This window comes from Nothoprocta perdicaria, unplaced genomic scaffold, assembly GCF_003342845.1.
Source record: "Nothoprocta perdicaria isolate Ctin4 unplaced genomic scaffold, notPer1 scaffold_176, whole genome shotgun sequence".
NCBI classification, from domain to species: Eukaryota; Metazoa; Chordata; class Aves; order Tinamiformes; family Tinamidae; genus Nothoprocta; species Nothoprocta perdicaria.
Window position 1 is genome coordinate 940944 of NW_020454938.1, and position 20987 is coordinate 961930.

At 48.3% G+C, this 20987-nt stretch overlaps 1 protein-coding gene across 2 annotated transcripts in view; it reads left to right on the forward strand.

The window, feature by feature from the left end:
- Positions 1-20987, forward strand: part of NTRK3 (neurotrophic receptor tyrosine kinase 3) — a 207045-nt gene that overhangs the window by 108755 nt on the left and 77303 nt on the right. For both annotated transcript variants that reach the window (XM_026036300.1, XM_026036301.1), the window contains exon 12: positions 6017-6205. In XM_026036300.1, coding sequence (XP_025892085.1) covers positions 6017-6205 — 189 coding nt within the window. The remainder of the gene's footprint in view (positions 1-6016; positions 6206-20987) is intronic.

Consider the following 20987-nt stretch of genomic DNA (forward strand, 5'->3'; position numbering starts at 1 on the left):
CGCGGTGGATGTGAGTGGGCCTTTGGACTCAGCTGAGATAACAGCCGCCAAGGGAGCTCCGAGAAGGGCCRGCGTGCAGGGATCCCGGCTGAGCAGCCGTGTCTGCCACGAGGCAGGTCCGCGGAGCCGTGGGCATGGCTCGGGGGACGAGGCGCCACGTGAGAACCCAGCCGGCAGCCGCGGAGGCGGCGCGTGGCCGGTCCCCTTGCAGGGGACGCGCTGGAGCCCTCGGCAGTCTGGCTCCAAGCAGGTCCCTTGCAGGCACCGAGCGCTCGCTTGGCCCCGCGCCCGCCGCTGCCAATAAAAATTAAGAAATTGATTTTTTTTTTTTTTTTTTTTTTCTTTTTGCCTGACAGGACAAGACTCTTTTTATGAGACAGTAAATGTAATCTCGCTCCGAGCATGGCTAGATTTTTAATTGTATTTGTTGTGCTTTCACTTATTCTGTTTTATGAGTTTCAGCTCCTTTCCTTGCTGGTGCAGAGATCAGCCCTGGGGGATTGTTTGATTTTGGTTCCAGCAAAAGGTTGGATTATTTTTTTGACACTTCTTTTTTGTTTGGTTGGTTTTGGTTTGTTTCACTGATAAGCCGAGGGTTGGGACTAGATTTCTTTCTGTGGTTAAAGAAATATATACGTGCATATCTATAGCTCTGAATTGCAAAGCGAGGCTGAGAGATTCTGTTTTGGAATCATCCACTTGCCAGCCAGTGATAGGGCCCTTTGAAGAGGAGCATTTAACATTAGGATTGGGGAAATATGGAAGTGCCAACAGAGGTTTGAAGTCGGATGGGGAGGGGGTTTATAACGTATTGGAGTTTAATGAGGTCTGCTTCAGTACTTGCTATACAATGCATGGTGACCCAGTTTACTGGGAGAGCTTTTTTTTTTCCCTAGCTATGGGTCATAAGCAGTTCCTAATTAAGTAGGTTAATTATATGGCTCCTTTATATTTCACAGTYGGATGTGGATGGCACAATTATCTCTTGCAGCGATTGCTTTTGATGAAAAACTCTGTCCAGAGCAGTGGCGCCGGTGGGCACAGGCAGAGGGGAGCTGCCCTGCAGCCTGGGCAGCCCCTGCTGCTCTGTGTGCCCGAGCACCCTGTGTGTTTGCTGCACGCGTGACCTGGTGCGTGGATGCAGCTGCCCTGCAGAACGGCATAGATTGATGCCCTGTAGAAACGGCCTAAAGAGACTACGGCCTCGTCCTGGGTACCGTGTTGTCCTGTTCACGTGGGCGGCCACGGGCTGCCCCAACATCAGACATAAGTGTGTTCCATTCAACCTGGGAAAACCAAAGCTGACAACAGATCCTGCTGTCCCATTCCTGCGGAAAAACAGGCATCCGTGGTGCCTCTGAGGATTCCCAAAGTCCCTCTGCAGCGTTGTCCGTTCTGGTGTTGCCTACACAGGCTGGAATTCTTTAGAATTCTTAGAATTTCTTCAGAAGCATCAAAAAGGCAAAAACTGCTCCTTGTTGAGGGTTATTTCTTTGCAGGTGAAAAGTGCCACTGCTTGGGGGCTCTTCTAATCGAAATGTCCTTGAAAGAAGTTTCTTTGACCTCTCCCCATCCTACCCTAGCAGCACTGGGACCTCCGGAGCATCCCTAGGTTATCCGTTCCAGTGCTTAACCATCCGTGCTGCTAGGCATTAGGGAAAACATTCAGACCTTAATCTCCCTCAGTGCAATTTAAACCTATTATTTCTTGTTTTATCCCCAGTAGACATGGTGAAGAGCTATTATATTTCTCTTCACAGTAACCTTTTACATAGCTGAAGACTGCTATCGCGTGTCCCTCCAGTCTTTTCTTCAACACAAAGCACAATTTTTACATTTTTTTCTGTATCTTCAGTCATTTTTGCTCTTTTGGCAACGTTCCTGTTGGATAGAAGGCTGGGATTTTTGTTGTTCTTCACCCGTGTGCCTTGGAGCATTTATTGGGTTATGGATGTGTATGAAGTGACCATTATCTTATCTTCCCTAATCTATGGTTATTTATAAAGTACCCTAATATTCCTGAGCCTGTGCTTTACCAGAAACTATAGCTCTTAGCCTTGGTAAATAATTTACCACTAGAATGTGATCATGCAAACAGGGATTCCCCAAGCTATTTATTACTATTTGTTGTATTTTTCTTAAGTAACAAATGGCCCTATAACACTGTGGATATAGCAGCACTCTACGGCCATGGACTAAAATGTGTATGCTATTTGGTGGAGCTTCAGCATAAAGGAAGGGAAGAAAAAAATGCACCAAGCCAAACTCAAGTTTAGCCACGGGGAAGAGTGATGATTAGAGAATTATAGGAGAATTTCAAAAGCAGAGGTTTCRGGGCAGTCTGGAAGAGCACTTGCCCAGCAGTTTTGCAGTGAAGGTGATAACATCTGGAYAGAGGCTGAGCCCGAAGAAGGACAGGAGCATCCCTAGGATAGGCATGGAAGGAGGATAGCCTGGGCGGGGGGCTGGAGGAGATGCACGGGAAGAGGTGAGGCTGGGAACAGTGGATGTAGGTGGGAGGTGTGGAAGAAAAGAGCTGATTTGAGTTGTTCTTTGCAACGTTTCTCCAAAAGCAGCATTTTCAAGCTGTCTCACTGCGCGTTGGATGGTGGCGGATTCATTGAGCCGCTGGTGCTGTGGTCACTGCACTTGACCGTCCTACCAAACCCGCACATGGACACGTAGCTGCAGACCCTGCTGCCCACAACCAGGGTGCAGGGAGGACCTCCTGGGGCTCCTAACTGGAGCCATGGGACAGCCCTGGTGGCTCTGCTGGGGTGTGACCCCATCCCACCCCGGTGGCTGCTCCAGRCCTGAGCTCCTCCTCAACCCAAACTCCTTCATCCTCTGTTCTGGCTCCTGCTGCCCCATGTCCATGGGTCGTGGCAGAGCCCAGGGTATTTTGATCCTCTGTACAACCTCCCTAGAATATTGACATATATTATATTGACTCTCTTGACAGTTAGTGCTCACAGTGTGTTTGTGCRTGGTGCAGGTTGATTTATCTTCAGAAACATCTGCTGCATCACTGTTGAGATTTTAAATTTCAGAGGAGCTTCAAAATAATTTATTTTCTTTATAAAGTTTATTTAGTGGTATATCAGGAGTTAGCCCAGACTATTATTCTGCCCCAGACTATTCTGCATTTATGTGGTACAAAACTGGAATCGTTCCTATGTCCCTCTGCCCATTCATCTGTCACATAGAAGATAAACCTAAATCGTAAAGTCTGTACTTTTTTTTATTTTATTTTTTTAATTCATTTGTTTTCCTTTTAACCTTACCTAGAAAACCTACTGCTGAAGCCAGCTAGAATTCTTCCAAATAAAGCCATTCATCAGCATTATACGTCATAAAGTCAACCTCTTTACCTACTTAGCAGCAAAAAATATATGATATTGCCAAGAGAGATTAAAAGGGTTGAAGTGTGGGTAGCTGCTTTATTTCCAGGAGCTGCTGATGACGGTACCTATTTTGAGAGTCAGAGCAAGAGTCAAACCTATAAAAGTGATCAGTGACTATTTGATATCAAAGGTGTTTTTTGAGGTTGTCTCTCAGGATTGTGCAGCGAGTCCAATGGTAGTCTTGGTCTCARGTGCAGCAGGGTGGCTGCAGCCCCTGGTGGGGTTGGATCTCAGCTCTGATCACTCAGAGGAGCTAATGGAGGTACTTGGTTTGCTTTGTGCAAGACACTGAAATGCTCTCAAGGGCAGGAAAGTGTCCCCAGGTTATTGCAACGACAGAATGTACTGGTTTACTACAGTATCCTGATAGTCTTGGCAATTCTTGGGTTTTTCCCATTTTTTACAGAAATGAGAACAGGTCGAGACAGCCATGGAGCATCAGATTTGGTCTGGAGACTCTTGAGGGATGGTAAATTTTGTAAATGCCCAAGTTTAGCAGCCTGGCATGCCTCCTGTGGCCATCCACAGAACCAAACATCTCCCTTGGTGCTGACACTGCAGACAATGTCCTCTCTGCTCCTCCCCAGATGGCCATTCCTGCCCTGGGAGCAGAGGACAGCCCTGACGACCTCGCTCATGGGCACATTTTYGCATCTCGTTGCCCCGTTGGACACCCCCTGCTCTTCCTCTGAAGCACTATCTATCTCGCTGCGCAGGGAAAGGAGCAAGCTCTCCATAGCCTCTCCCACGGCTCCTCAGCAGGGGACATCATTACGGGCTCTCCTCACGTGGATTATCCCGGTCTCTCTCCAGCTGGTATTTTTATGACATGCTTTGTGAGCTGCCCCTCGGAGGGGAGAGGCTGTCCATCGGTGCGGGATGGGGCAGAGGAGAGGCGCAGGCACCGAGCGACCCCCGAGCCGCCTGTTTTACAGGCGGAGAGTTGACAGGGAAGAACAAAAGTCATTCAAACCCAAATTGCCTGTTTACTTTTTGGGTTGGAGAAATGCAACGTGCGTAGTCCCGATAGAGGCATCTTGCGGCAAGAGCTGAATTTTGCTTTTGCGTCTCAAAAGCTGGAAGTGGGCCCTGGGAGTAACTTTAAAAAGAAAAAAGCCAGAACCTGCCAGAAGGAATTCATAATAAAGGCAGCAACTTTTCTATTTTTCTTTTTTCTCTTTTATTTATTTTTTTTTTAAATTCCTGTGACTAAAATACCTGCCATGGCTGCCAGGGCTCTGCTAATTACACAATAACTTCATTATATCCCACTTGGAAGAACAAACAATACTTGAAGTCTCAAAAATGAATAGCCTTTAGACAAGATTAATGCAGGCAGAATGACTGCATGGAGCCTGTATTCTCCGTGTCCTCTCAGAGGCTCTGGACAATGAAATGACTTGAAGACTCCCCTCTTTGTTGCCAGCGCTGTATAATAAAGTAATTGTGCAATTAGAAAGAGATTACTGATGGGAAAGAGGCATTTTCTGCACAGCCCAGGTAAAGGACTTCTCTGAATAAGCTTGAAGCTCAGTGCACATCTCTGCTGGGCTTTGCTTGGGTCTGCTGGTAGCTCCAGGCAGCTTCCAGGAGGGAGGAAGGGAACATCTCCACTTTCTTCCCATCTGAATTCACTGTGTTGTGTTTGATTCGGAGGTTCTCCTGGAAAGTTGCAGTGTGATCCCCTTGTTCCCTGGCTCCTCGGGGCTCTGTGTGCATGGGTTAAAAGGTTTCACTTGGTGGTGGAGGTGTTGGTATGGAGCAGCTGGGTCCTTTGGGATATGTGAGAATAGATGGAAATGGGGAATTGTCTTCATCTTTCATGTCCCCTGAGGTTTTCAGCCTTGGCAGCTCTTAGCAAAGGCTTAAGTTACAAGTGCTAAAAATAAAGCAAAGCATAATGCTAAAATTGGGATATAGCTGAATATCATAAAATATCCCCGTTAATTGGGAGGCGAAGCTTTCTTCTCAGGTGCTGTTGCTCTTTTCTTCGCCGCCCTGCTTTGCGCACAGGAGCGAGCTCGCGCGCGGTCGGGGAGGGCTGCAGCGTCGGCGTGCTCGCTCGGGTGCCAGGAGCGGGCTCGGGTCTGGGGCTCAGCTCTGCAGGAGGAGGCCAGGCCGTGGATGTGGTCCCGGGGGGCAGCACTTGGCCGAGCTGGTGGGRGTGCAGATGATGCTCTTGGTGAGAACGGGATGCTCCTTTTGGGGCGGTGGCTGCAGGGAGCCAGGGGCTACTCCATTTCACAGCAGCAGTTGGTTCCTCCTGCRGAAGGACGGTGTGGAAGGAGATCTGTGACCTCTCCAGCACAGCAGAGCCGTGGGACACCCSCCTTACTTCCATCTCAGGGGCTGACAAGTTCGCCTCGAGGCTTCCTTGCCTGCCTGTTGGTGCTCTGAGCTTCCTGGGGCAGGGAGGAGAGGATGRAGGTGCTGCCGTTCRYRGKGGTGGTGGGAGGYAGYRCGAGTTGCCTGGGGTCACTTCCARCATTTCTCATCTCYTCCAGGGAATGGAATGATAACTTGGCTGGTTATTGCAGCAAGCAGCGCAGCGGGGCCGAGGGGCCCCCTCTCCGCCCGGCTGTGTGTGACGGATGTGCGTGTGATGCTTTCAGGTCCCGTGGCAGTGATCAGCGGCGAGGAGGATTCTGCCAGTCCCCTGCACCACATCAACCACGGCATCACGACGCCCTCGTCCCTGGATGCTGGCCCGGACACGGTGGTGATCGGCATGACCCGCATTCCTGTCATCGAGAACCCCCAGTACTTCCGACAAGGTCACAACTGCCACAAGCCAGACACGTGTAAGTGCCCGGTCCAGGTGGCCGCCTCTGCGAGGGCCAGGAGGAGGGTTGTGCACGTGGGATAGAGCGGGGCAGGAAGACGAGGTTGAGGAGAAGGGGTCTTGGTATGGTCCAGAAACCAAAGTGAATCTCAGGTTTCAGAAATCACAACATACATACAGGTGCTTCTGAAGGAGCCTTTCCACCCTCACGTTCACCTCCTTTCACCCTCCCTGTACCACCCACCAGTCACCTTCCCCCCCTTGCCTGAAAACGCCATTCGAAACAGGGCTCTGCTTTGAGCGCCCGTCAGAGGCACGAGCAAGAGCGCGTGTGGAAGCGCGGGGCATTCGAGTGACCTGCTGCTCGTGGGGGGAAAGGACACGGACATGCCTCCCCTTCCTCCTCCAGCAGTTTCCCAGCCGTGTAGCAGCAGGACTTTCTTCTTGGCTTCCCTGTGGTGCAAAGACAAGCTCAGGACACGTGGTCATGGATGGAGCAGGTGCACAGAGATAAAGAACAGAAGGTTTAGTCGCTGGATGTCTTATATTCATGGGCCTCTGTAAAGCTTGCGGTTTCCCTGCATAAATCTGCGTTGTGAAGTCAGGCATTAGAATAGCAGGCGGTGATAACCTGGCCCTCTCCCTTTAGTTCTCCTAAATTCTGAGCATAACAGAAACGCTCTGGGTGAAAGGATGCCTTCTTACATGTYGCTTGGTGCTTTCCATGTCTGCTCTGGGGCCTGACCCTCCCCAGGGTGGGCTCCCACAGTCAGCAGCTTGCCTTGTACCACATCTCAGGAGCAAACAGAGCAGTACGGAAGGAACTGTAGTGTTCCTCCTGTTATTGTTCATCTTTCTGGTAYTTCTTGGTCCTGGGCAGAGCTGGATCCAATAAAAAGGTTGGGAAGCAAGCGGTGGTGCTGTTTCTGGGGGCCAGGCAGACGCGGGGCGCTGAGGGCTTCCAGCTCGTGCTGACTCATGAGCAAAGGAAACATAATTCAGTGTCTGGAACAGAAACGCTGGTAGGAGGCCACCCTCCAACCTGCAGCAATCCGTTGAGCAATCCGCCAGCAGGAGCTGGGCAGCAAGTTGCTTCTCTCTTGCTGCGGCTCTCGCGGCAGAGCGAGGGGAGCTGCCGCCGCTGCTGGGCAGAGCCGGGAGCCCGGCCCTGTCCCAGGGTGCTGGTCACGGTGCTTCTGCCAGCCACAGCAATGGGCACATCCCGTTAATGCGCCTGGCATTCCGTGGGTTTTTATTTTAATGCCCTTATTTTGGTCTGTTTGTAGAGAGGGGGAGGAAGGGGTGGATGAGGCAGGAGCTGATGAAGCTGGGGGTAGTGTGCGGTTGGGTTTTGCTGTTACTTGTGTTTTACATTTCTTATATCACTTTGAGATGAGGTGCTATACGAACTCTGATGGCTTGCTGGATTTGTTTTCTCTTTTTTTTTTTTTATTCTCCACCTTCCAAACCCTCTCAAATCTCTTTAATCTTTCTGCTGACCCTCCTGATACGTTTGTGCTGTTGCAGTTAGGTGGTAGTAGTGGTTCACACTCAGAGAATTAAGTTTTGCTCTGACCGTTTGCCCTGTGGGGCTTGTCAGATTCAGCAGGGTTGCAGGGAAGGCAGCTCACAGCAGGATTTGGCCTCCAAGTTTCAGGGGGCTATTTGATTAGGATTTGATAAGTTCAGTGCACAGCAGAAGCACTTGGCAGTGGTATCTGGAGCCGTTTCTCCTGTAGAACATGCCACAGGGGGGAAATATAGCACTACCAGTAAGCATGGACCCTTTGAAAGGCATGGAAAACTACTTACTTCTGTGTTAGCCTTCCCAGGCCCTGTCTTGGAGCTCCAGGTTTCCCAGGGCTGTGAGGCAGGTTTGCTGAAACAAAATCCAGTGCAAAGATGCTACATTTGGTGCTAAAAAGGGGGGAAAATCCAAGTGGATGGTGTCAGGTCAAAAACCTTTTCAATTTTTGGAATTATTTGCCATTCACATGGCACTAAATAGGCTCTGAGACCTTGGGCAGGGTTGGATTTGGTATGTTTACGTATTCTAGTCCCAAGCCTTGTACGACTTGATTTGGACGCAACTTCTCTGACTTAACTGCTGGCTTTGCTTAAGGCTGGAAAGTTTCGTAATTCACCTTTTCAAATGGCCGTGCTTCGGGAGCCTTCACCGTTAAAGGCTGTGTTTGATCTGATGTGCTGTGCTCAGCTTAACCTTGGCCCGGGAATCACAGCGCGAGGGGATGCGCTGCCCCCGCACGCCTCCCTCCCAGGCACCACCTTCCCTTGCGCTGAGCTGGAGCCCAAACTTCTCCATTTGTTGCCATGCAGAGCGAGGAGCTGCGTTAGGCTGGACGCCTTGCAACCCGACTGAGTCTGTGCCCCTGCAAGCAGGCACGACGCTTCCAGCAGCCGTCGCGCATCTCAGCCCCGAGTAAGGTGCTCAGTAGCACCCAGCATCTCTCTTTGGCCTTGAGATGTTGCCAGAACATCTTCATCAGGCGAGTTCCCTCCTTCCAGCTCAAGACTCTTCTTCCTTGCTTCTCTCCACCCTACTCCTGGATGTTGTCTGGGCAGAGGATGTGCCGATACCCATTACCGAGCTGCAATGAGGAGAGCGAACTCTATATGCTTAATGCACTATTAATAGTACATTGATGTGATATAGATTTCTGTCACTCTCTATACTAGCAAACATCGCTTATCACGCAGGGATGACGGATGCTTATTCCSAGCCACTTAGCTCTGCATAATGGAATTGCAGCTGAAATACGGAGGATGTTCCCTGCCCACCGAGCTGCGCCCTGCTCGCTCCTGCTGCCCCACACTGCCCTGTGGGTTCCCCCCAGCTGGTCCAGGAGTTAAGGTGCTGGCAAGGACACGGAGATCTATTTCTCATGGGGAAGAAATTTGCTTTCCCTTCGTTGGCAGGATGAAGGATGCAGGAGCCTGCTCCCACCTCCAGCTTTCTGGGATCTGTGCCGTTGAAGTTGGTTTCTTACCYATGCTCTGCAAGAGGAGAAACTTGGAGGAGAGGAGAAAAGAGTTTCCAGGAGAAACTTGGAGACCTTCTTCCATTCCTGGCTGAAGGCTTCCTAAAGAGGCATGGAATACAGCACACATCACCCTGTCTTCTCTCAAGCCTTTGGTGAGACACTCCCTGCATCCTCACGCAATATCTCCAGGGCATTCTGGGCAGCATAAAGTTGGCAACAAATCCTCGTTTTAGCCACCCGCAGCCCCACGTGGAAGGTTAGGTAAAGAGCTGAGCTGACAGCAGCATCGTCTAAAGGCTTGATTTCAGAAGAATAAACAGAAAGACACTTTTTTCTCTCCTGCTTTCTGGTATGCGTAAGAGCACCAAGTGGCATATCCTCTTGACAGATGTCAACAGGCTAAATAACAAGCTGTGATGAGTTTGCACCTCTCTATTTGGAAATAAACAGTCAAGAGGAGACAAACAGGACTGTCTGGTTGTGGAGCTGTCACTGTGGACCARATATCTGGTGAGGAGGTAGGGTGAGGGGACCAGATGGCTCCATYCTATGATCAGAGTGGACCTAATGCAGAATCTGAGCCATCCCATCCCAGTAAGTGGCCATCACCACTTGCAGGCTGAAGATGGCACCTTGTTAAAGAAAAAAAAATAACAACCCAAAAAGTCAGTGAAAAAACAGGGAGCATCATCCTGAAATAATTTCATGAGGTGGCTCAACGACGCTTTCCAGATGTGCTTCTTGGTAGTAGTAGCAACTTTTTACCTTAGCTTCGTCTTCACATGTTTAGCATTTGAAATTACAAAATGGATAATTATAAATACCTGGAGCTTTTGATGGTGCAAGTCTTTGATAATGCTACAGTTGAAACATTTTGGAGGCTTGTTTTACTTTTGTGCTAATTAATACTCCTCATAATGCATCAGCTACAGATTAGAAGTCCTTAGATCTGATCTCTGAAGCTTACACAAATGCCACAACACAGTCCTGAAGTTATTCTGCTCACTGGCATTTATGCTTTGACAAAATAAGTCTCCTCAGGAAAGTTATAAAGGAAAAAAAAAATCCCAAACTCAATGGCCGAGAAGGAGGCTGGTGTGCAGCCCCTCTGTAGATCCTTGTCTGTCTCCTGGGAATGGATCCTAAATTCCCATTAAAACTATACAGCAAGATTTTCTGGGCAAGTGGTTTCATTTTGGTGGAGATTGTTGCTGGCTGCTGCTCATGAGGACACAAACGATGCTGCCTTTCTTTTCTTGCAGGACTGGTGCAGTCTCGGACTATGATGCATTCTCCACACGGGTGGAGCAGCCGTCCTTCCGTAGAGCCCTAATGAGGGCTTTTTTTTTCAACCTCATTTATTACAGGCTGCCCTGACATAATTACATATTCGAAGTTAGTAATTACACGTATTCATGCTAATTAAGTAATTAGATATAATTACACCAACTGTAAATACATGGTAATCGGCTAAAAAGAAGTACTTCAGAAAAAAAAACCAAGGCAAATCACACAATAAAAGCGCCATCAGCGCTCTTTCTCTCACTGCTCTGTCTTTATCATGTATTTTCAATGCAGTTTAAAAGGAACATTGCGGTCATTTCAAAAATCATATTTTTTAAACAGATGAATTTCCTTACCTCTGCTTCTAGTAGGGCCTGAAAACAAAATGAGTAAGATGTTTTATAAGCCCAGTTTGTCTTGCCACCATTAATTCTTTTTGTTCCCTTAATGTGTCTTATTCATCCTGGGTATGGGAAGCTGAAAAGTCTGTATCGTTCCTACTTTTGGCCAGTGCACGTCCTCGTTTTCACCAAAACACCAAATTTGAGCCTTATATATCTGTGATTTCATTTGGTTAAAAAACAAAACCCAAACTGTTGATACTAAGGGAGCCCTTTACTTATTTGTTATTATTTCCAGAGATGAGAGAGTTTGTCAAATTTTACTTTCATGAAATGTGAGGGTGGAAGCAAGTTTGAACTGACAGCAGGTCTCAGTCCCTCCCACAGGTCCCTCCTAGTTCTCCAGCTTCTCCAAAGTTCTTATTTTCTCCTCTTTCTAATATAAAAGCTTTTTCTTCAGTAGGACCTAAGTCCCATGGGCCCTCCTGGGCCACCTCTGTCCTGCACTGGGGCTCCTCTCTGTCTTRTGGTCTCATCCTTCAAAGTCAAGTTGTATGCGATAGCTATGAGGGAATCCATGGGGACYTCTGGGTAGCCATATAACTTTCCAATATGTTTTGCTGTCCARTTCTGCATCTCATTTGGCCTTGCAATTCTGGGTTTCTGGCTTGGGTCTTGAGAAAACTCAGATCTCAGTGTTGAGCAGGTGAAAGGCAGTGGTGTTCGCTGCCACAGTGGTCTTGCCTCCATAATTTGGTTGCCTCTGGTTTGGGGTACACTGTAGTAGAAACGGCTCCAAGTGTTGACGTGAGCTTTCTGCAAATGGATCTGGATATTGAAGAAACCCTGCAGGCAACGACTGTCTATTCCCAGAGCTGATATTGCAGGTATCTGAAGAAAAGTGCAAGCAACAAGAAGCTAATACTTTRTCACCATCCAGAGCAGAACTGAACTTCCCCTGACCCCAGCATCTCCTTCTCATCCTGCTTCCCCAGGCTGTAATATCTGACCAGCAAGATTGCTTGACAAATGGGACTTGTTCCAGCTTGCTCAACTCTTACCAGCTCTCTACTGGTTTTCCTTTCGCTGCTGTACTATTTACCTGTTTTATGTTCTGCATGGCCTCATCCAGCTCACAAAGAGCAAGTGGAAGAAATATCTACCAGAATACTTTGCCAGATCGCAGAAGTCAAGTCCATGTTTGCAGAARCAGAGTGACCGTTCCACCAATGGCACGTGTAACTTCATGCTCAGTGAATCAGTCTTCAGACCTTCCTGCCATGAGTTTGCACAGAAACCAGAGCGTTTCAGGTCATCCTGGAATGGYTGACAAAATCTGCTATGTTTATCTTGCCCTCCAGCAAGCCTCWCAGGTACTTTCTGTGTGATTGAAGGGAGGCTAAGCCAAGCTGCTCGGAGGGTGAAAACCATYGCTCTGGTTTCCCCTGCTTGGTCTCTGCTCAGTTGGGAAGCTGCTGCTGTAGCCAACAGTGCAGTGCCTGGTGGGACAATCTCCTCCTGCTCCAAATGTGACGGACTGGCTGGCTTTATTTGCATACAAGCCAATTACCTCCTGCAGCTGTTTGGGTTTTAGATGCTGTCTCTGTTACGTTAATGTGTGTTTACTGAAGATGTTTGTAGCAGCAATTGAGATCAAAGGCAGTTTAAGCAGAATACAGCCCCAGCGAGGAACTGAAGCTGACAGCATAGCCGCAGTTGGGTGATGGCACTTTGGAGAGAGATGTTCCTGATGRCGGAAATCTATTAGAAGAAGAAACCCTTAAATGAGGCAGAATGCTATTCTGTGCTGCTGACGTTGACCTGCCACTGGAGAGACTGCACTGGTGGAGGAAACACTCCTGTATACAGACATCAAACAGTGGGTGAGGAAGTGTTTTTCTCCTGAACATCTGTCTGCTTCTCCCTGTGCCTGAGAGCATCTCCTCAGGACCCTGTAATCCTGCTGTCTGTGGGGGTGACAACTAGGGTTAACTTGCCTGGGGTGATTTCAGGAAGAGGAGCCAGCGATGTGTCAACTGTCGAGTGGTTAACAAGGCAATTGAGGAGACGCCCTGAGCTGATTTCCTGCTGGATTTGGAGTGGCTCTAACRCAGCAGGCTGCTCGCACTGCCTAGCAGTCTTGTCCCTGCGTCAAATGGACAGATTTTTCCCATGCCGCTCAAGCCACAGACATCCTTCTCCTCAGACTGGGACACAATGTGCACCGTGGTGGTGAGGCTGCTTCTGCTCCTCCGTGTGGCCTTCAGCWCCTTGTCCAAGTGCTCGCTTCGCCCTCACCTGCTGTAGGTGCTCCCCATGCCCACACTGTCCCACTGTGCAGCTCTTCCAGCATCCATCCGCCCCCATGCCCACCCCATCCTCCCTGCGTGCATAGGCACAGTGTGCCCCACCACTCTGTATCAGCCTGGTACAAAATCTTTGCTGGATTATCCCAGAGTTCCTCTTCATTTCCRCAGTACAGTGGTACCTGCCTGCCAAATACCTCTGCGTCACGAAGGATGCTACCCATGTGAGTGCTGCCTTCTGCTCTGTTGTTCCTTGGCAAAGCCAGGGATGCTGTGGTGGTTTTGTCCAGGCTCTGGATTGCCCAAAGCTGTTGAAAATGGTTGTATTTCCATTTATGTAGCAGTTTTTAAGGCTTTGTGGTACAGACTTTTTTTTCCACCAGTGGCTTGGCGTGAGTCAAGATGCGTTGCAGCAGGGTGAGAGGCAAAGAGCGGGGCACAGGAGGTGCTCGCTGTCCAAATTAGCAGCTGTATCCCCAGGTATTTGTGTTTCTGTATACCCAGCCACCTTTGTAGTGCTCTTGACCTCACGTTGGTAATAAATCCATGCCGGGGGAAAGCAGACTCCGTTCTGCAGCCGCTGCTCCTGGTGCCTGGAGCATCCTTGCGGCAAGGAGAGGAGYGGTGACATGGTGTGTGACCTGAGGATACTGCTAGCTCAGGCGGCCCTGGTGCCAGTGATAATGAAGGTTTCAGAATAATCTCCTAATGGCTCATTGATTGCATGAATTAGGCTGTGGGTTGCTTTAAAAATAGCTTGTGTGTGTACGTGCAAATGGCTAGAGTTGCAGTACTGATTTATTTTGTCCACCAGTTCATAGAATCAGTTAAATATTTATCTTGTTTTTAGCAACTTTACTGCGGCTTTTAGTGGTTAGGTGCTGGGAAAGTAGCTTGAGGCTGGTACATTTTTATATTCCTGGCCCGACAGGGATATGCTCCTGGTTTGCTGTGGTACCCAGCCCCAGGGCACCTCTACAAGGTGGTGGGCACCTCACAGAAGGTGCAAGAAGATCGWGCTGAGACTTTAATCAAATCAGACTGGTTTTTGGTCTTAAAAATCTTAACTCTGAGACGCACATGAGGGRTTCATTGCGAGCAGACAGGAACTGGTTAGAAGAACACATCCTCTTTTGCTCTGGAAGTTGTCCAGTTAAATTATGATTCCTAATTAAAAATAGACGCTATTGCTTAGGAGTCAGGAGTGGGTTGGCATGGTGGCAAGCACAGTAGGAACATTAGGAGTAGCACCRCTCTCCGGGACAAGTATGGTGTAGAATCTGCAAGTGATGATATTTATTTATATTTTTATATGTAAATATATATAGAGATTAAAAAAAAAAAAAAAAAAGACTGAGTGCTGCTTTTGGGCTAGAGAACCCAAAATATCCTATTCAGTCCTGAAAGCTGAGGGAAGACCCAAGTAAAATGATTTTCTGCCTAAAGAGGTTCCTGCATCAAAGGAGACTCCCGTTTCTAGCCCGGTGGCCGGCTCTGGGAGAAGCCACGTGAAGGCAGCACGAGGGCTCCTGCCTCTGCTCTGTCCAGGGGCAGGCAGGGCAGCGCTGCTCTCCGCAGCACGGAGCTCTTGTCCCTCATGAATAATATATAGCAAAAACGCAGAAATTGTCGTTTTTAGTTGCAGGATATTTCCAGCCCGCCTCGCGATCCGTGTGGCTTTACTGCTGCTGTCAATCCTGGCCGGGGACGGGGAGCGGAGTCGCTGCGGGCGGGATCGGCGACACGGAGGGAGGCGATGCCGCTAACTGGGGCAGATGTGGTGCCAGTGGGTGCTCCTGGGGCTTGGGCACGAGGGTTTCGCTGATGTGCTCCTGAACTGCTGACCCCAAAGAGCTGTCTTAGACCGTAGTTGAGTGTGAAGCACCTGCCTTGTTGAACTGAAGGTGATTTACTGAGGTGAACGGACWGGGCTGAGAACGCTCCAAAGCCATTTGCAGGTGTAACCAATAAAGATTTGTATGCGAGTGTCTCAAGGTGAAAAGTGCATTGGATTCACGGCGTGTAGGGATTGCTCTGGATGCCCAGGCTTGTCCCCTGCCAACGCAGGGTTATTGCATAATCCATTTGCAGACTCCTACATGGTTGTTCCTAAGCAGGCTATGTAACTTACCTGATGCTGAATCCTGTCTGAATCCACTTCTGGGGCCTTCTCATCCTGAATGCATCCATTTCTGAGACAGGAGGAAATGGAGACTCGGTGAAAGCACAAGAATTTCTTCATGTACCACATGAGCCATCAGTTAGCTCTGCCTCCTTCATCAAAGGGTGGTCGATACAGGATGCCATACTCCAACTAGCCATAACTTCCAGCCTCATGCAGGCTGAGCTTGTCTTAATTGTTCTTAATTCCAAGGTCTTACTTATTGCTGGTCTTGTGACAGGACTTGTGGCAGGTTCTCTGAAATGGTCATSGGTCTGCAGAAATGTCACACGTTGCTTTGAGCCCTGCTAACTTACTTTTGGACTACTAACTTGAATTGGAGCAATAGGTTCTAAAGCTTAATGTATCTACATGTTTATATATATATATATACACATTTGATCTATTTCAAAAGTGTTATTTTTCCTGTCTGAGTACCTTCTCCTGTCTTAAAAGTATTAAAGGGTTCTACAATATCTTTGTCCTATGTACCTCACTTTTTTTTTTCCCTTTTGCCAGGGTAAAGGAATTGATTTATTCATTTTCCCTAAAAGCATCTCTTAAGTTCAAGATGAACATTCTCTCTGGCTCCCATAAGTGTGACTAAGAGAAAAGGCAGCTAAGTCTCCTAAGTGTATATGGCAAATTTGCAATTAGAGGAAAACACTGGAACAAAATGACTTCAGCTCCTGACTCCCTTCCCCCAGCCCCTCTCAGTCCCCCACCTCCCTCTTGCAGGATTAAGCTAATCCTCAAATGAGCAAGATATTTGGGAAAGCAAAGAAGCAAAGTAAAACCAAGGGAGGAGAAAGAAAAATCCTTCACACTCAACACTAATAAGGAAATTACTGGCGTCCTACATTATGAATTGGATGAATTTTTAATGGTTAGAAATGCAGTTGATTTATAATGCATCCATCCTGGACTGCAGGGCCTGTCGCCAGCTAATAAATAAATGACAGGCCCCTTGTATTAAAAGTATCAGTCATTTAACATCTCTGCACTGTAATTGATGTGGAGCACTGAGCAAGGGGATGTGATGGCCACTAGGTGTATACCAAAAGCAAAGGACCTGTGCCTCATCTTACACCCGAGATCTTGATGCMTCAAAGAAGGTGCATCAAACCCCTTCCTTGAGGCTTATCTTGGGCAGACACTTGCTTCTGCCCCTATCCCATTGCTCACAAATACAAAGCCAAGAATATAAAGAGCTTGGCAGAGGGTTCATGACTTCAAAAAGGTGATTTTAAGCACAGCTCAGCACACTATTTGATGTGCTTTATGYACTAGGACAGGTTAGTTACCCCTCGAAAGCATTAGGGGCTTACAGTGGGGTGTCTCCTTTTAAGCTGGCTGCCCATGACTCCCTGCTTGCACTGTGGAAGGGAATAGGGTGCTTTGGGTCTGATCTGGGTTAGAGGTCTGGTCTAGGGTGAGGGAGGTTGCACTGCCTGTTGATGCTGCTGGCTACTGATGCAGCCAGGGAGAGACTAGCTCAGACTGAGATCAGCAGGAAATCATACAAATCCCACTAAAAATGTTCACGGTGAGAGATGAGTTAAAAATAACCACTGGGCAAATTCCCAAGATGGACTGGATTGGGACTACCCTGTTCCTGTAGCCAGATCCCAGCAGGGCACGAAAGTCAGGGGAGGAATCTCACTGCRAGCTCCAGAGGCAGCAGAGTCTTTGAAGGATGGGCTATAAAGTCTCCCTGTGCTTAAGAGAGAGCAGTAAGCGTGGTCACTGTTTCTGGGAAGAGGAGTTTCCYCTTGGAGCCTAGCAATGATCTGCCAAGCATCTTCATCTCCATTTTACGGATGAGGAGAGGCAGCCGGGAAGGCCTTGATTTGTTCAAGGTCACGACAGGTTGCTGCCAGCTGGCAGCCTGGCCCCCGTTCAGCTGCTGGACCCTGCTGCCTGTTTACAAGTTGCCTCCTGAAGTTCTTTTGCAGCCAGTCCTTTGCCAAGYGGAGTCAGGAGCTTAGACGGAGAAACAAGTTCTTGGGGCCATCAGCTGTATATTGTGATCCCGCTGTAGGCAGAGCAGCTCATCCGAGATTTTTCTCTCTCCTTTCCAGATGAGTTAGATCAACTTCTGCTTCCCCTCTCAGATAGATGAATAGTGGTGGGCCATGCTGCAATGGAATATATTTCTTTTTTTGCTCTGACCTCTAATTCAGAAGAGACCTCCTGTGCAAACTTTTGATTTCTGCAACCTCATTCCATGTAGCTCTTGGCAGGGTAGGAGTCATGCTGGGCTTGAAGGAAGAATAGTTGTTTTTTACCTTGGTTTTAGCTCTTCATTGAAGAAATCGAGTGGGAAGCCTTGGTACAAGCCTTGCTGCCCTAGGAAAACACTGCTTTCCAAGACGCAGGCTTTCCTCTTGACCTGGAGGGAGCGCTTACTGCCCTATTTATTATATTTCCCCATAGTAGCATAAATACTGTATCCATAATAGATATGGATCTTATGAATAATATAGAGATTTGAACTAAGTAATTGCAGTGCTTTTTAATAGGAAAGATCTTCAGCATCAAGTAGTATTAATGATCTGTCTTGATACACTCTCTACTGCAGGCAGCTGCACACCCCAGTTCTATAGGACTTTGAGAAGCAGGGACAGATTCCCTGATGTGCCCTTCATCCACCGTGTTCCCTTTAGGACACCACAGGAAGAGCATCCTGTATGCCAGTTTTTTTCCATGTTTCCCTAGACCCTCCAGAGATGGGAAGATTGAGCAAGGTTGGGGAAAACAAATGCCTTTCATAGGCAGGCTGGGGGGGCTGTCAGAGGAGACAACTTTGGGGGGAAACATAAAACAAAGATCCCAGCAGTTCCCTGTGGTCACTAACAGTTCTCTGAATATTCTTTAGAGGAGCAAAATGCTTAGTTACACTGATATGGCTAAATCTCAGGTAATGAGATGCTGCGTCTCTGCCGCTGTGAGTCCCTTCTCCTCAAGGAAGTTTTAATTTGAAGCTCTCCTTTGCACTTATTCTCCAAAACCTTTATGCCCCCTTGCTCCTCTGTGCTGTTAAACAGATGCTGCGTTATTAGAGAAATCCTGTCTAAACTCCAAGCAGTCATTAATGGCTTAAGATCTTCTGGGGTGAATGCAAAATATCATTAATAAGCATTAAGATTTAACACTTAATACTTCTTGCATTGCGTCATTGTGGAGGCAGGGGTGGGAAGGCCAATGTGTCAGTAACTGCAGGATCTGCTGTGTGGTCTTTGGAAGCTACAGCACCGTTTTCTTGAGGCAACCACTTGTCTGCTAGCTCAGCTGGTCAGTAGTTTGTGCTCCTAAGCTGGCTTTCCTTGCACGTGTGCTGGGTGCCGTGTGTTACAGCTGCAAAGCTGCAAGGGCTTTTTAAATTAGTGGAGCTGACTTAGGACATCGTGAATATTTTTTTGATATTTTCCACCTCCCCCRAACATATCATCTCAAGCTCTGAATCAGGCTGTCAACCTCTTGCATTCCTCTTTTTCTAGCCATGTTCTTCTTTAAAGTTCCTTTTCCTTCGCCCACCACCTCCACTTTCGTAGGCATGAGGGCAGCGAAGAGCTGTGGACTTTCTGTCCAGCCTGTGTCCCATGTCCTGGTGTATTCGGCGCTGGGGGAGCAGAGGAAGGGGTGGCTTGCTGACCTCTGTGAGCCGGGTCAGGCAGGCAGTGTGGGCTCAGGTGCTGCTCTGCTCCAAGAATGGTTGCTCATTAACACCCTGTGCCCTGCAGAGAACTTGTATTGATCATCAGCTGCTTAATCAAAAACTCTATCGCAGTTTACTTCGATTATTCTTTTCCATTTCRTCATCTCTAGGGGATAAGTTAAGCTGAAGTTAATGTACTCATTATGCACTTGGGAAACCACTGCCACAGACTGGTATGTAAATCTCAGGCAGGTTTGTGTCTCCTGTCCTGCACATAGCAGGCTTAATGCATTGGCTGCATATTCATCCACTTTATGGGGTGGAACAGGCTGGGGAGCCCTCTGCTCTGGTGGATTTTGATCTGCCCCTGGATGGCAGTGCTGTCCTCCCAGCGCATCTGGGAGCTCAAGCTTCAACCCTAAGTCCTGGCAGACCCAGCGTAGCAACAAACAGCCTTATTACAGAGTAAAGGTGCCCCCTGCTCCTCTTTCCAGAGATTTATGTGTGCCCCACTATCACTGTAAGGATCTCCCAACACRCACGCCTGGGCTGCTGGAGACCTCCCTGGCACCAGAAATGGTGACTTAAAGCCAATGTAGGAGGCTGAGCCTCCCCAGCTTTTTCACAAGTCTCTTTGGCTGTCTGAAGGGATCTTGTCATTTCTGAAACCAGCACCTTGTGTTTGTTGTTGTTGAATATTTTTCGGATGCAGTTGGGGGACACATCTGGGAAGCTGCTCTGTGAACAGTGGGTTTACTCTTTTGGAAGCCATCAAAGCAAAGCTCTGGGGAGAAGAAGTAAGGAGTCTTTGCAAGAAGTGGCAAGGATATTTCCCAGCACTTGCCATGTCTTTAAAAAGAAGCTATAAGAAGTGGCAGGCCGGTTTGAATGGGGCGCACGAGCAAGATATTGGGAGGGAAACCTTGAAATGTGTGCTACCAGGTGAAATGTGTGCTGTTTGTCTGCCACTTCTCCAGTAAAAGTGGTTATCTCAGGTTCTGGTTTTGTTTCATCCTCTGCTATGATTCATTTTCCTTTGTCTTTTAGTATTTGCTGCATAAAACCCTTCTCCTTGATCCTTTTGCACTATCGGGGCTAAATATTCCGYGCTGGTTACGGCATTGCAGTGACCTAATTTGATTGTGGAGGGTCGTGTCCTGTATAATGTTGTCTCATTTGTTCAGTAGTCRATACAAACTCAATTTTATTTTCTTTAAAAAGAAAGGAAATGGGGGCAGGAACCCAGCATCCACGGCCAAGCTGATACCTGCAGCTCTTACCTTGCTGTCTGGCTGTGAGGCTGCGCTGGCACATGTAGTTCAGCCTGAATGGGACCTCCAGGCTCTTTTTTTTTTTCCTGCCAGTACTGAAGGGGAGAAAGGATGGAACCTACAGCAGAGAAAGGCCCTCATTTGTAGCTGCTGGCACCTCTGATTTGCCTCAAGGAGTCCTTATTCCAACAGGCTGGACGCCCTCTTGTTGGAGCTTGTCTCTGGAGGGGAGGTTTAGCTGTGTCTCCCCATGGGACCCTGGGTGAGTGTTTAGTTTTCTCATTTTGTCTCCAACTAGACCTTTGTACCTCTGTGTTTCACCTGCACGYGCGTGACTCAAAGATCCTTCACCAGCCTTGGCGCTCCATCATTTATGGCTAGCTCAGAGGGGAAGAGGAGGGTCTGGTCTTGTTTGGTGCCACCCGTTTGCATGTGAAACAAGTGGGTCATTTCTGAAGCTGGAGCAGCATCCTGTGTCTGCTGGCCACACTGATCTCATTCAGGGAGGCTTTGAAAGCTCCTTCAAGGCTTTGGCTCTGTGAGCAGCGGTGGAGTGGCAAGGCTTGGTCATCAGCTGGAAGTGCCAGTGTTTCTGCAGAGATCCTTCAGAAGATGGCATGTTTTCATAGCTCATAAAGGAAGTGCCAGCCCAGTGTTTGGTCTGTAGAAAGAAAGAATCTGCTTTTGCAAACTAGAAATGGAATCAAGCGCTCAGCTCTGGGTCTGTGGGCTGTCTCTGCCAGCTGGGTGTGCTGATTTGGCAAGTTATTCCACTGAT